Below are 16312 nucleotides of genomic sequence, written 5' to 3'. Positions count from 1 at the left end.
CTTGTCTCAAGGTATATGTATGGAGTGTAGCATTGCACGAAAACTAAATGTGGACAATAAACAGTTCTGATAAGTAGACAATAGAATCTCTTGGGAATGGTGCTACAGAAGAATAATGACAATAAGATGTGTGGACTGAATAGCTAATGAAGGGATACTAAATCAAATTGGGGAGAAAAGAAATTTATGGCACAACATGACTAAAAGAAGGGATCAGCTGACAGAACACATCCTAAGGCATCAAGAAGTCATCAGTTTGGTAATGGACATAAAAGTATGGGCAGGGGGTAAAAATTGTACAAGGAGACCATGGTTTAAGTACAGTAAGCAGGCTCAGGTGGATGTAGGTTGCAGGAGTTAATCAGTGATGTAGAAGCTTGCACACAAAGGACTAGCTGCATCATACCAGTAGTGAGACTGAAGACCACAACAATAACAGCACCAATGTAGATGAAATAAAGTTATTAGACAACCACAATATTATTACACGGGAGAGTGAGGTTGCTTCATTCGGCTTACTGTGAATTTTTATAGTGGCATTTCATGAGGACACACCGATATACTTGATAGTATATGCACAAGTGCCTTGAAATCATTCACAATGTGATGCATTTTCCTTAGTCACCACTGTATTTGTTTACTGTAACATCATGGTGTGTTTCCAATATTGGCCATACATGGCCACGAGCAATAATATTGTGGTCAACTGGTACTCAGTTGCCATATAGTTGAGCAGCATATAGCCACATAAAAGAGAACTGGAAAGCAATAGCTCAGCTCATGGACACTGAGTTATTCTTCAGAGACGACAGGGCCACATATACACACTCTGGTATATCGTACCAGCATTAAGGCCACCCTTGGCCTTCTGCTGTTTGTATTTCACCCAGAATTTTCCAATATCGTAATAAAGATGCCCCTACAACAATGACAGTCAGTGCTACCAAGCATAACAAGAGAGCCAAAAATGTTAACAAATTTAGAGAATGGATCTCAGTGAAACAATAGCTCTCAAACAAATGAAAATCAAATTGGATAGGACACAACATGCTCACCACAGAAAAATGTTCCTTTGAAACATTTATTAATGAATATCAAACTGAGACACTATAACACCATAGTCAGATGCAGCAGAATGCCCGTCCACATCCAAGAAGATCCCAATAAGAGTCCTCGAACAGAAGAAAGAAAAGTCCTGTGAAATATAGTGGGCCCATAGGCCCTACCAGATGGGAGGCAACAGTACAAACCTAATTGTGCACTCTACCAACACCAACAAAACCTTAACGATGCCCTCAAAGAAAGATGGCCACACAGAATGGAGACTCACAGGCTGTGCTGGAAGATCTTCAATGTAGCCTAGCCACTGTATCCCTGTGGTTCAAGCAAATAGAGAAAGATATTCCGGAGGTAAAATAGTCCCCCATTCAAATCTCCGGGCGGGGACTACTCAAGAGGATGTCGTTATCAGGAGGAAAAAAACTGGCATTCTACGGATCGGAGTGTGGAATGTCAGATCCCTTAATCGGGCTGGTAGGTTAGAAGATTTAAAAAGGAAAATGTATAGGTTAAAGTTAGATATAGTGGGAGTTAGTGAAGTTTGGTGGCAGGAAGAACAAGACTTCTGGTCAGGTGACTACAGGTTTATAAACACCAAATCAAATAGGGGAAATGCAGGAGTAGGTTTAATAATGAATAGGAAAATAGGCATGCAGGTAAGCTACTACAAACAGCATAGTGAACGCATTATTGCGGCCAAGATAGATACGAAGCCCACACCTACTACAGTAGTACAAGTTTATATGCCAACTAGCTCTGCAGATGATGAAGAAATGTATGATGAAATAAAAGAAATTATTCAGATAGTGAAGGGAGATGAAAATTTAATAGTCATGGGTGATTGGAATTCGGTAGTAGGAAAAGGGAGAGAAGGAAACGTAGTAGGTGAATATGGACTGAGGCAAAGAAATGAAAGAGGGAGCCGCCTGGTAGAATTTTGCACAGAGCACAACTTAATCATAGGTAACACTTGGTTCAAGAATCATGAAAGAAGGTTGTATACATGGAACAACCCTGGAGATACTAAAAGGTATCAGATAGATTATATAATGGTAAGACAGAGATTTAGGAACCAGGTTTTAAACTGCAAGACATTTCCAGGGGCAGATGTGGACTCTGACCATAATCTATTGGTTATGACCTGTAGATTAAAACTGAAGAAACTGCAAAAAGGTGGAAATTTAAGGAGATGGGACATGGATAAACTAAAAGAACCAGAGGTTGTACAGAGTTTCAGGGAGAGCATAAGGGACCAATTGACAGGAATGGGGGAAAGAAATACAGTAGAAGAAGAATGGGTAGCTTTGAGGGATGAAGTAGTGATGGCAGCAGAGGATCAAGTAGGTAAAAAGACAAGGGCTGGTAGAAATCCTTGGTTAACAGAAGAAATATTGAATTTAATTGATGAAAGGAGAAAATATAAAAACGGAGTAAATGAAGGAGGCAAAAAGGAATACAAACGTCTCAAAAATGAGATCGACAGGAAGTGCAAAATGGCTAAGCAGGGATGACTAGAGGACAAATGTAAGTATGTAGAGGCTTTTCTCACTAGGGATAAGATAGATACTGCCTACAGGAAAATTAAAGAGACCTTTGGAGATAAGGGAACCACTTGTATGAACATCAAGAGCTCAGATGGAAATCCAGTTCTAAGCAAAGAAGAGAAAGTAGAAAGGTGGAAGGAGTATATAGAGGGTCTATACAAATGCAGTTATAAGAGTCGAGGGACATGAAAGGGAAGCAGTGGTTGGGAAGGGAGTGAGACAGGGTTGTAGCCTCTCCCCGATGTTATTCAATCTGTATATTGAACAAGCAGTGAAGGAATCAAAAGAAAATTTCGGAGTAGGTATTAAAATCCATGGAGAAGAAATAAAAACTTTGAGGTTCACCGATGACATTGTAATTCTGTCAGAGACAGCAAAAGACTTGGAAGAGCAGTTGAATGGAATGGACAGTGTCTTGAAAGTAGTATATAAGATGAACATCAACAAAAGCAAAATGAGGATAATGGAATGTAGTCGAATTAAGTCGGGTGATGCTGAGAGAATTAGATTAGGAAAAGAGACACTTAAAGTAGTAAAGGAGTTTTGCTATTTGGGGAGCAAAATAACTGATGATGGTCGAAGTAGAGAGGATATAAAATGTAGACTGGCAATGGCAAGTAAAGCGTTTCTGAAGAAGAGAAATTTGTTAACATCGAGTATAGATTTAAGTGTCAGGAAGTCATTTCTGAAAGTATTTGTATGGAGTGTAGCCATGTATGGAAGTGAAACATGGACGATAAATAGTTTGGACAAGAAGAGAATAGAAGCTTTTGAAATGTGGTGCTACAGAAGAATGCTGAAGATTAGATGGGTAGATCACATAACTAATGAGGAAGTATTGAATAGGATTGGGGAGAAGAGAAGTTTGTGGCACAATTTGACCAGAAGAAGGGATCGGTTGGTAGGACATGTTCTGAGGCATCAAGGGACCACCAATTTAGTATTGGAGGGCAGCGTGGAGGATAAAAATCGTAGAGGGAGACCATGAGATGAATACACTAAGCAGATTCAGAAGGACGTAGGTTGCAGTAGGTACGGGGAGCTGAAGAACCTTGCACAGGCTAGAGTAGCATGGAGAGCTGCATCAAACCAGTCTCAGGACTGAAGACCACAACAAAAATTGCAGAACTTCATATCAGGAGACATAATAACTAACAGGGATGACTGCAATTTAGCTACTGAAACTGGGCCTTTCCTACAACCTTTCTTTAAAGAAATTAACCACAATGAGACCAGGAAATGGTCCGGCAAACACAAGAGTTCAGGCAGAAAATGAAGGAATACTGAGGTAACAGAAATGCTCAAGGTACAAACAAGGATATAGTTACCAAAATTCATCATGAACACCAGAAGTGCCAGTCGATAACAGCACACTAAAAATACAATCACATGGTCCACAGGTGCCCCAAATGAGATAAAAAAGCAAAATATCAACTTTGGAAAAACTGCAGCGAATGAGGTGATAAATGTGAGCAATTTGGCATACATTTCTATGCATAAAAGAAAATGTGCTGACTGACTGACTCGTCTTTGCCCAGACCAAATCACTATAGATACAATCTTGAAATTTGGAGGTGTTAATCACATACATCAAGAACCACTAGACCATACTGTGTTTGGCTCAAATCTCTTTGTTGCATGCAGGAACAAAAATGAAATACGAGTGTGGCATTCTTTGCTGGGAGTCCACTTCTGGTGAGTTTGGCTGCCTGGTGCAAGACTTTTTATTTGATGTCTTGCAGCCAATTGTGCATTGATGATGGTGAACTGAGAATGAAGGCAACACACACATTACGTTCAGAGTGGAGAAAGTCCCCGAACTCGTTGGGAATTGAACTTGGGGCCCCATGATAGAAAGTCTGGAACACTAATCACAAAACCATGAGCTGCAGGTTGCTTTCAGGAGGTTCATGAAAACATTCTATAATACGAAAGACAACAGCTAGGCATCATTTCAGAAGGGTTTATTTGAAGTTCCACTCCTAAGGAGTGAAATAGGGGATGAAAGTTTTTTTGGAAAATATATTGCTATAAAGGTAATTTTGGAGCGAGAACTGTGAAAACTAGTATTTGGTTTCTCAGTCAGAAATAGAGAAGTTACATGTTTCACTGGTTTTGGACATTCAACCCCTAGCAAGGTAAAATAGGAGACGAACGTTTTTATGGAAATATTTGATCATGAAAGCATTTTCAAAGCTATATCTAAAAAAAAAATCAGTGTTTCAATTTTTTAAAAAATTCAACCCCTAATGGGTTTTTAAGAAAATATTTTATTACATTAAAATATTTTTACTTCTAAATCTGTGAAAACTGGGATTTAACAAATTTGTTATAAATAAAGAAATGTGTGTTAGGAGATGAGAGTTTCTATGGAAATACCACCACAAATCTCCAACTCCAGCTGCCAGATCACTTTTAGGTCAGAAGTACATTTGGGAATAATGTGTTAATTAAGGTGAAAAATTTAAAAGGTGCTGTAATTTGCGAGCAACATAAAAAGAAATCGGCACAGGTCATACAGTCTACACGAGAGAACTGGCAGGTGCTAAGCTAGTTGCCTTAAGTGTCTCTTTTGATTTGACACAGGGAAGCTGTGTTTTTAGCATGAGTTCTATTGCATTTCTATCTTAGCACGAGTTCTATTGTGTTTCTATCTTAATGGTTAACACTATTATACTGTACCTTCAAGAAAGAAACACACAAGAACTCATGTCAAAAATACAGCTCCCACTGCCAATCACACTAGTAACGCCACATACTTTACTCAGTCAGCTAAAATACAGGGCAGATCAGCTGTCTTCTTGTCCACATGAAAAATACAAGCTTTTGAAATGTACTGAACTGATTTCCATATAACAAAAGTACCACTTACTAGAGGATCTACTCACTGGAGAAGAAAATCATGTGCCATTACACTGTTTCTTACTCATAGACATGTTAGAAGGAGTTTACCTGTTCAGTATCATAAAATATGAGGTAGTCTTGGTCAAAAATTGACTTCATCCTATATGGCTTATTCTGTCATTCCTAGGTGCTCCACTTTCCATCAGCACAAGACACTGAATTTTGATAATGAGGTGGCAGTATGTAAGAAGACAATAAAAACATGTCACAGTATTTCCTGCACACACTTCCTTGGTTCTAGCCCCCCCCCCCCCCCCTTTTCCCTGCCATATCATTTCCTTGAGTTCTTACGTACTAAGGTATATAATGGAAAGGAACCTCTTTTCCCATGCTTTGTAGGTGGACAGGGGAATAACAGATGTTTTACACTTGTTTATCTACTCTAAGAAGATTGAAGGACACTTGGAGAGTTGAAGTTGCTGAAGAATTTGACAGCAAGAGTGTGTCTCATTTACTCCAGCAGATAAGACCTACAAGACTGCATATATCTCTTCTTTCAACACTGTAAATTCATGTGAATGTTGAAAACACTACGGGGGAAAACTACACAGCAGGCAACAGAATCTCCATGTTAAATTGCTTGCACAAATATTGTCACATAACTGTGGTATTCAATGAAAGTAGAGAATATTAAACTCATTCTCTTTCTTGGCAAGATGAACTAATATAAAGCTCTCAAGTCCCCAGTTGAGTGACTGGTTTGAAATGTGCTATTTTGACATACTCATTCAGCTGGAAACCTGTGAACTTCATATTAATAAAATATTAAATTAAAAATCTATCCAAAAGTACTTCAAAATATCTAATATAATTCTGGCTGCCTTCAGTTACCAAGGCATGGCTCAAGATTTGATATTTCCCTGACATCAAGAACCACTAGACCACACTCTGTTTGGCTCAAATCTCTTTGTTGCATGCAGGAACAAAAATGAAATACGAGTGTGGCATTCTTTGCTGGGAGTCCACCTCTGGTGAGTTTGGCTGCCTGGTGCAAGACTTTTTATTTGATGTCTTGCAGCCAATTGTGCATTGATGATGGTGAACTGAGAATGAAGGCAACACACACATTACATTCAGAGTGGAGAAAGTCCCCGAACTCGTTGGGAATTGAACCTGGGGCCCCATGATAGAAAGTCTGGAACACTAATCACAAAACCATGAGCTGCAGGTTGCTTTCAGGAGGTTCATGAAAACATTCTATAATACGAAAGACAACAGCTAGGTATGCGGTGATTTTGGGATGGAAATAACTTGTAAGTCTGATAAATTATGAGGAGCTGCTGCCAGATAGTGAATGATAAGTCCCTGGCTCTTGTGCAATGGCTGGGTGTGGAAGGTGACCTTGGAACTTAGGGGTAGAGGGATCAGGGGCAGTGTGGATTGAATTTGCCACATTGGCATTGAATCTGTAGCTGAGTTAGCAACTCTTCTAACTATAATCTATTGTAGTTACCTTGAACACAAAGCCACACCCAACAGTCAGAAAAAACACAGGTAACACCCACCTATAAGAGTGGTAGTAGAAGTGATCCACAAGCTACCAACCAATATCTTTGACACTGATTTGTTGTAGGATCTTACAACATATTCTGAATTCAAACATAATGAGTTATCTTGAACAGAATGACCTCCTCTATGTCAACAAGCATGGATTCCAAAAACATCAATCATGTCAAACCCAATTCGCACTTTCCGCACATGACATATGGAAAGCTTTGGATCAAGGTAGTTAGTTAGATGCAGTATTTCTTGGTTTCCAAAAAGTATTTGAGTCAGTATCACACCTATGCTTATTGTCAAAGGTTCGATGATACGGGGTACAAAGTGAAATTTGTGACTGCATTAAGGACTTTTTGGTAGGGAGGACACAGCAAGTTAATATTGGAAAGTAATTGTCAGATGTAGAAATAACTTTGGGCATGCCTAAGCGAAGTGTGTTGGGATCCTTGCTGTTTATGTTGCATATTAATGAACTCGAAGATAGTATTAATAGTAACCTCAGACTGTTTGTAGATGATGCAGTTATCTCTAAGCACTGTCTGAAAGAAGGTGCATAAATACTCAGTCAGATCTTGATAAGATTTCAAAGTGATGCAAAGATTGGCAACTTGCTTTAAATTTTCACAAATGAAAAATTGTGCACTAAAAAAAAAAAAAAAAAAGTAGTATCCTTCAACTATAATATCAATGAGTCACATTTGGAATCAGTAAGGATATGAAATGGAATGAGTCACACAGGTCCTGTTTTTTAGGTTTGAGAATTCCATCCCTAGGCCCGACAAGACGCCTCCTGAGACGCGGCAAGGCAGGAGTAGGCTAAATGCAACAAGGAATAAAAATATTAATGTGCTAATAGTAAACTGCAGGAGCGTCTATAGAAAGGTCCCAGAACTGCTCTCATTAATAAATGGTCACAACGCCCATATATTACTAGGGACAGAAAGTTGGCTGAAACCACATGTAAACAGTAATGAAATCCTAAACTCAGATTGGAATGTATACCGCAGAGACAGGCTGGGCAGTGAAGGGGGAGGCGTGTTTATAGCGATAAGAAGTGCAATAGTATCGAAGGAAATTGACGGAGATTCGAATTGTGAAATGATTTGGGTGAAGGTCACGGTTAAAGCAAGCTCAGACATGGTAACTGGATGTCTCTACAGGCCCCCGGGCTCAGCAGCTGTTGTGGCTCAGCACCTGAAGAATAATTTGGAAAACATTTCGAGTAGATTTCCCCACCATGTTATAGTTCTGGGTGGAGATTTTAATTTGCCGGATATAGACTGGGAGACTCAAACGTTAATAACGGGTGGCAGGGACAAAGAATCCAGTGAATTTTTTTTAAGTGCTTTATCTGAAAACTACCTTGAGCAGTTAAACAGAGAACCGACTCGTGGCGATAACATATTAGACTTTCTGGTGACAAACAGACCCGAACTATTTGAATCAGTTAATGCAGAACAGGGAATCAGCGATCATAAAGCGGTTACTGCATCGATGATTTCAGCCGTAAATAGAAATATTAAAAAAGGTAGGAAGATTTTTCTGTTTAGCAAAAGTGACAAAAAGCAGATTATAGAGTACCTGACAGCTCAACACAAAAGTTTTGTCTTAAGTACAGATAGTGTTGAGGATCAGTGGACAAAGTTCAAAACCATCGTACAATATGCGTTAGATGAGTTATGTGCCAAGCAAGATCGTAAGAGATGGGAAAGAGCCACTGTGGTGCAACAACCGAGTTAGAAAACTGCTGCGGAAGCAAAGGGAACTTCACAGCAAACATAAACATAGCCAAAGCCTTGCAGACAAACAAAAATTACGCGAAGCGAAATGTAGTGTGAGGAGGGCTATGCGAGGGGCTTTCAATGAATTCGAAAGTAAAGTTCTATGTACTAATTTGGCAGAAAATCCTAAGAAATTTTGGTCCTATGTCAAAGCGGTAGGTGGATCGAAATAAAATGTCCAGACACTCTGTACCAAAATGGTACTGAAACAGAGGATGACAGACTAAAGGCCGAAATACTAAATGTCTTCTTCCAAAGCTGTTTCACAGAGGAAGACTGCACTGTGCTTCCTTCTCTAGATTGTCGCACAGTTGACAAAATGGTAGATATCGAAATAGACGACAGAGGAATAGAGAAACAATTAAAATCGCTCAAAAGAGGAAAGGCCGCTGGTCCTGATGGGATACCAGTTCGATTTTACACAGAGTACGCGAAGGAGCTTGCCCCCCTTCTTGCAGCGGTGTACTGTAGGTCTCTAGAAGAGCGAAGCGTTCCAAAGGATTGGAAAAGGGCACAGGTCATCCCCGTTTTGAAGAAGGGACGTCGAACAGATGTGCAGAACTATAGACCTATATCTCTAACGTCGATCAGTTGTAGAATTTTGGAACACGTATTATGTTCGAGTATAATGTCTTTTCTGGAGACTAGAAATTTAGTGTCTAGGAATCAGCATGTGTTTCGAAAAAGACGGTTGTGTGAAACCCAGCTCGCGCTATTCGTCCACGAGACTCAGAGGGCCTTAGACACGGGTTCACAGGTAGATGCCGTGTTTCTTGACTTCCGCAAGGCGTTTGACACAGTTCCCCACAGTCGTTTAATGAACAAAGTAAGAGCATACGGACTATCAGATCAATTGTGTGATTGGATTGAGGAGTTCCTAGATAACAGAACGCAGCATGTCATTCTCAATGGAGAGAAGTCTTCCGAAGTAAGAGTGATTTCAGGTGTGCCGCAGGGGAGTGTCATAGGACCGTTGCTATTCACAATATACATAAATGACCTGGTGGATGACATCGGAAGTTCACTGAGGCTTTTTGCAGATGATGCTGTGGTGTATCGATAGGTTGCAACAATGGAAAATTGTACTGAAATGCAGGAGGATCTGCAGCGAATTGACGCATGGTGCACGGAATGGCAATTGAATCTCAATGTAGACAAGTGTAATGTGATGCGAATACATAGGAAGATAGGTCCCTTATCATTTAGCTACAAAATAGCAGGACAGCAACTGGAAGCAGTTAATTCCATAAATTATCTGGGAGTACGCATTAGGAGTGATTTAAAATGGAATGATCATATAAAGTTGATCGTCGGTAAAGCAGATGCCAGACTGAGATTCATTGGAAGAATCCTAAGGAAATGCAATCCGACAACAAAGGAAGTACGTTACAGTACGCTTGTTCGTCCACTGCTTGAATACTGCTCAGCAGTGTGGGATCCGCACCAGATAGGGTTGATAGAAGAGATAGAGAAGATCCAACGGAGAGCAGTGCGCTTCGTTACAGGATCATTTAGTAATCACGAAAGCGTTACGGAGATAATAGATAAACTCCAGTGGAAGACTCTGCAGGAGAGACACTCAGTAGCTTGGTACGGGCTTTTGTTAAAGTTTCGAGAACATACCTTCACCGAAGAGTCAAGCAGTAAATTGCTCCCTCCTACGTATATCTCGCGAAGAGACCATGAGGATAAAATCAGAGAGATTAGAGCCCACACAGAAGCATACCGACAATCCTTCTTTCCACGTACAATACGAGACTGGAATACAAGGGAGAACCGATAGAGGTACTCAGGGTACCCTCCGCCACACACCGTCAGGTGGCTTGCGGAGTATGGATGTAGATGTAGATGTTGTGGATAAAGCAAGTGGTAGGTTTCAGTTTACAGGTAGAATACGGGGAAATGGCAATCAGTCTACAAAGGAGATAACTTACAAATCACTTGTGTGACCCATTCTAGAGATTGCTCAAGTGTGTGGGACCCTTAGAGGGCATATTGAATGTATAGAGAGAAGGGCAGCATGAATGGTCACAGGTTTGTTTGACCTGTAGTAGTGATGCTGAAAAAATTTAACTGGCAGACCCTTGAAGATACACGTAATATCCTGAGAAAGTCTACTAACAAAGTTTCAGGAAACCGATTTAAAGTATGACACTAGGAACATACAATAATCCCCACATATCTCTCATAGGGATCGTGAGGATAAGATTAGAATAATTATCGTGCACACAGAGGCATACAAACAATCATTCTCCCTACACTCCATACATGAATGGAATATGAAGAAACCATAATAACAGGTGCAACAGAACATACCCTCTACCATGCACTTCATTGTGGATTGGAGAGCAGGGATGTAGATTTATATTCTAGCCCACACTTATAATAAGATTCATCCAGCTATGATGTTAAAAAGATTTCCAATTAGCTATGCACTGATTCATATAATTTCACACAGAGAGAACTATAAGCTATGTTTGTCTTTACCAGACTCTTGGGCAGACATGGCTTGCTGTGCACTACTGATAGAAGCAAGCTTCATTAGCTGCTCAGATGAGGTGAAGTACTTTGCAGCTGGTGCACTTTTACAAGCGCAGACTTACACACTCTTACCACCCATATCTCTAGGGGCCAATGCAATAACTATTCACACTAGCTTCTTTATGGTAGCGCTGGATAATTTTTAAAAGATGAAACACTGGTGGACCTTTTTTGCTTTGTTAGAACAAATATACTTAAGTCACTTTAATTTCTTCAGTCTGCTTTTCTTACAAGTAGGCAGGGCAATCTAAAAGCCAGATGGCATAGCTCCCACCACAATTGACACAGTACTGCAGAAATCAAACAATGGAAATGCCAGGTAGGACTATCAACAATATAGGAAAAAGACAGATTGCTACTTACTGTAAAGATGACCTGTCAAGCTGCAGACAGGTGCAATTAAAGGATACTCACATATAGCTTTCCGCCACAGCCTTCATTAGTAAAAGTCACACACACACACACACACACACACACACACACACACACACACACACACACACACACCACACCACACTCACACACGACTGCCAAGTCCAGCACTTTGGGACAGAATGCAACATCATGTGGGATGCAAGCAGCAATATCTGGAGAGGGAGGGGAAGGGTACTAGTGTAAGGGTGGGGAGAGAGATGAACACTGTGTGGTGGATTGCACAGGGACAGACTAGAATGTTATGGAGATTGGATAGGCAACAGAACACCACTTTAGGAGGAGTGGGAAGTATCTCAGGTAGGATGTCTCTCATTTTGGGGCACAATGATAGGTAATCAAAGCCCTGATGAAGGATGCAGTTCAGTTGTTCCAGTCTGGGTTGGTAATGGGTGATGACGGGAACACTGCTTTGTGGCTGGTTCTTGCGGGGTGGTGGGAGGATTGGGGGTGTGATTGGAAATGGCACGGGAGATCCATTTACAGACTATGTCTGGGGGAGGGGGGGGGGGGGAGGGGGTTTATAGATGAACGGCCACTGCCAAACTTTGACCAAGAGTAAAGTAGACCACATTGTGGCACACCATGCAGCTGAACATAATAAGCTTCATTTCAAAGGCTGCTTCGCTACCCAAGCCATATGGATTCTTCCCTGCACTACCAATTTTTCTGAACTATGCAGATGGGAGTTATCTTTACAGCACACTCTCTGCTTCTGTAATTATCCCAGCCTCATCCTACAGCAACATACTGTCACCGTACCCTCCACCCAAGAGTTTCCACCCTCTCTGTCCAATCAACTCCACCCCATTCTCATCTCTCTTCCCGTTTATTTGCAGCCCCTGCTGATGCATCTGCCCATCTTTCCCACTCCTCTCCTTATTTGCTCCTTTTTCCCCCCACCTCCCTGCTCCACAACTTCCTGACACTACACCTGTTTGCAGTCTAGTCCCTGCACACTCCAGCAAATAGTGTTTGTCTCTCTCCCCACCCGTACACCACTGTCCCTTCCCCTTCTGGCTCAAGGTGCTTGAGTTGTCGGTCATGTGCATGTGAGGTGTGCTTGCTCTCTGTTTCTCTCCCTCTCTCTTTGTGTGTGTGTGTGTGTGTGTGTGTGTGTGTGTGTGTGTGTGCGCACCCCCTTTTACTGACGACAAAGGCTGTGGCTGAAACCTACATGCGAGTGTCTTTTTATTGTGCCTGTCTGCAACTTGACATGTCTTATTTATGGAAAGTAGTAATCTGTCTTTTCCTACATTGTTGACAGTACAGCAGAAATTCATTTCAGGATCACCTTCATTGGTTTCTGTGGCACATCACTTCAAAGGCTGGTTTCAATACTGTACTTTACTGGGCACTGTCCTGCTCGAGGTGATACCTTGTTGGTTTTTCACACTGACAAACACTGCCAGTGGTGAATGATGAGATAAAGGCCAAGCAAACAAAAAAATGCTAAGACCTTTAGACATATAGTCTGGGACTTAACCTAATGCCTGGAAGTTCCATCTGAAACACTGTTATTAAAACACATTAAATGGACTGGTTTGTTGAAGCAGAGTTTTAAGTGAATAAAACTTATTTTAATGAACTTTGCATGAACAGGTGGGTTGAATGAAGTATGGAAGATTAGGATTTAACATCCTATCAATGACTAATTCATTAGAGAGGGCGGCCAAGCTCAGACTGTGGTGCGATTGGAATGGAAATCAGCTGTGTCCTTTCAAAGAAACTATCTCAGCATTTGGTTAAGTGGTGTAGGGAACGCACAGAAAATCTGAATGTGGATGGGGAGATGAGCTCCCATTCTGCAGAATGTGAGTCCAGGGATTTACCAGTGTGCCACCTTGGTTGGAAAATGAGTTGAAAATCAAACAAACGTCCCTATCTTTTGCTTTCGCAACTGAACTTTTTTAATAAAATCATATTGGGCAGTCAAGCCACGAGCCTTTTATTCTTCCTTTAAATTGCTCATTTGTAAACCCACAAGTACCAGTATGTTACAATTACTTTGCTAACTTGAGGGTGTTGTCCAACTGAGTACTGTCCAGACCTGATTACTCTAAGTCATTTTGAATCCTACATTGTAATAGGATTCTGAGATATTCAGCCAATGTCAGAGTTGCTGCTATCCCCTAAAATGCTTTCAATATGGACAATGGCAACAAGTTTTATGGTGCTCTTTTTCCCACTAATGGAAAAAAAGATGATCATGATTTAACAGCATGTCAATGACTAGGTCATTAGTGACACAGCACGATCTGGTAGGATGAAGATTGACTGAGAAGCAAAAAATCTTGACACTCAACTTAGGCCTAACTGATAAGGAGAGCCACAGGAAACATAAATCAGAATATTCAGACAGGGATTTGAACCATAGTTCTTGCTATTATAAGTCCACCTGAAGCACTTCATGGTTGACCACCTTGATGTGTTGTGCCACTTTCTACAGTGTATTTGTAGCCATTTTTCTGCATTTTATTGCCTTTATACGTTTTATTGGTCAAATGTGGCAATTTCAGCTGTCACTGAAGCATGGACAATGTTACAAGACTGGTGGAACAGAACAGCCTCCAGCTGGTGAATCTGGTTTTCTTAAACCAGAATCCAATCAGTGTTAACCTGGAAGTGCTTGTTATTTGGTATGATCCAGGATGCATGTGTAGCTTACTGAATACAGGAGATCTGGTTTGTGTTACTCACCTCTTGTAACTGATTGCAAAGAGAGAGGTTAATAATTTATTTTTTGGATGCATCAATGTCAGCATTTGAGGGAAGAGAAAGAGAAATAGAGAGAGAGGCAGAATCACAAAACTGCACTCGAAATAAACAAAGAGAGAGAGAGAGAGAGAAAATCACAAAACTGCATTCAAAACAAACAACTATATATATATATATATATATATATATATATATATATATATATATATATATATATATATATAAAACAGAAAGAAACTTCCACATGGGAAAAATATATTAAAAATAAAGATTCCAAGACTTACCAAGCGGGAAAGCGCCGGCAGACAGGCACATGAACAAAACACACAAACACACACACAACAAAATTACGAGCTTTCGCAACTGGCAGTTGCTTCGTCAGGAAGGAAGGAAGGAGAGGGAAAAATGAAAGGGTGTGGGTTTTAAGGGAGAGGGTAAGGAGTCATTCCAATCCCGGGAGCGGAAAGACTTCCCTTAGGGGAAAAAAAAGGACAGGTGTACACTCGCACACACACACACATATCCATCCGCACATACTTTATATATATATATATATATATATATATATATATATATATATATATATATAGAGAGAGAGAGAGAGAGAGAGAGAGAGAGAGAGAGAGAGAGAGAATCACAAAACTGCATTCAAAACAAACAAACTACTATTTATATTTTTATAGGCCTATTAACATTAGGAATAGAGGCCTAGCAAATGACAATACTATACTAAAATAAAAAGCTGAATTGCGTGAGAAAACAAAGGCACATCAAAAAGATAATCAACTCACATGAGTCTTCATTTCCATTCTCTGCTGCATCACTTTTCCAAAGAAGCATAAGTTCTGATATGTCTGGGTTGAGAAATGGGCGATCATATTCCAGAAATATTTTGTCAACTGTGCCAAAAAGAAGCCTGTTGACTGATTCAGTCTTATATTGAGGCAATGGAGGGCAGAACATTGTAGATGCCCTTTCTTTCAAAACTCCAAGTGGTACTGTGCATATAACATGATCAGCATAATAAGTGTCACCATCATCACACACAATTTCTACACTTGGAGCTAAAACACAAGAATCTGAATTTTCACTGTCATCCTGTTGACTATACTGTCCTGAAGTAGAATTCACTGTTGACTGTAGAACACGTGTGCCAGAACTTTCACCACTCTCAGCACTGCACTGAGATTTTGTGCTACTTCTTTTATCTACTGCTTCACAGCTTCCTTCCCTGCTTGAATGTTCTACACATTTTGGGAAATCACCAGTGACAGTCCTATCAGAGTCATCAGAATCATTTCCTGGATCTCCATTTGCAAGAATGTCAATACCCGAGTCACCTCCAGGGCTTGTCATATTAGATAACTGCATTTCGTTACTGCAATTCCATCGCACTGTTGCCACAGGTTTACCTGTAACAATATTTTGGGGTGGTATGACTTTTGCTATGGGTTCCAGGATGCTGCTGTAACCAGAAGGTAGCACAATGTTTCCTCCTTGAAGTTCAGTGTAGCTGCCCAATTCTAGCAGATCTATTTCATCCATGGAATGACAACCAGTAATGCATGTTTCGCGTTTTAACAAACAATCAAATATTAACTGACGTATATGACGTTCTTCTGGATTTTGACAGTGGTCTAAGTACAATGCAGCTTCTAGATTAATGTGTTCTCCTACACTGTGAACGCCAGCTGGAGGCAAATAATGGCACAGGAAATATTCCTCACAACGTCGCAGAAAACATACGTAGGCCTCATAAATCTCCTGCAATACAAAATTACAAATTAGTTAAATATTCAGTGGCAACTGTTCTCTAATCAAAGTGTCTAGTAA

At 40.4% G+C, this 16312-nt stretch overlaps 1 protein-coding gene across 1 annotated transcript in view; it reads right to left on the bottom strand.

Annotated features, from left to right (window-relative positions):
• The window catches only part of LOC126276214 (spermine oxidase), a 74067-nt gene that overhangs the window by 57205 nt on the left and 550 nt on the right, over positions 1-16312 (bottom strand). Inside the window, exon 3 of the mRNA XM_049977257.1 lies at positions 15271-16243. Within this exon, the coding sequence (XP_049833214.1) occupies positions 15271-16243 (973 nt within the window). The remainder of the gene's footprint in view (positions 1-15270; positions 16244-16312) is intronic.

This window comes from Schistocerca gregaria, chromosome 1 (genome assembly GCF_023897955.1).
Source record: "Schistocerca gregaria isolate iqSchGreg1 chromosome 1, iqSchGreg1.2, whole genome shotgun sequence".
Classification (NCBI taxonomy): domain Eukaryota; kingdom Metazoa; phylum Arthropoda; class Insecta; order Orthoptera; family Acrididae; genus Schistocerca; species Schistocerca gregaria.
Note: the sequence above shows the minus strand (reverse complement) of the source record. Positions and strands in the feature narration are given on the sequence as shown.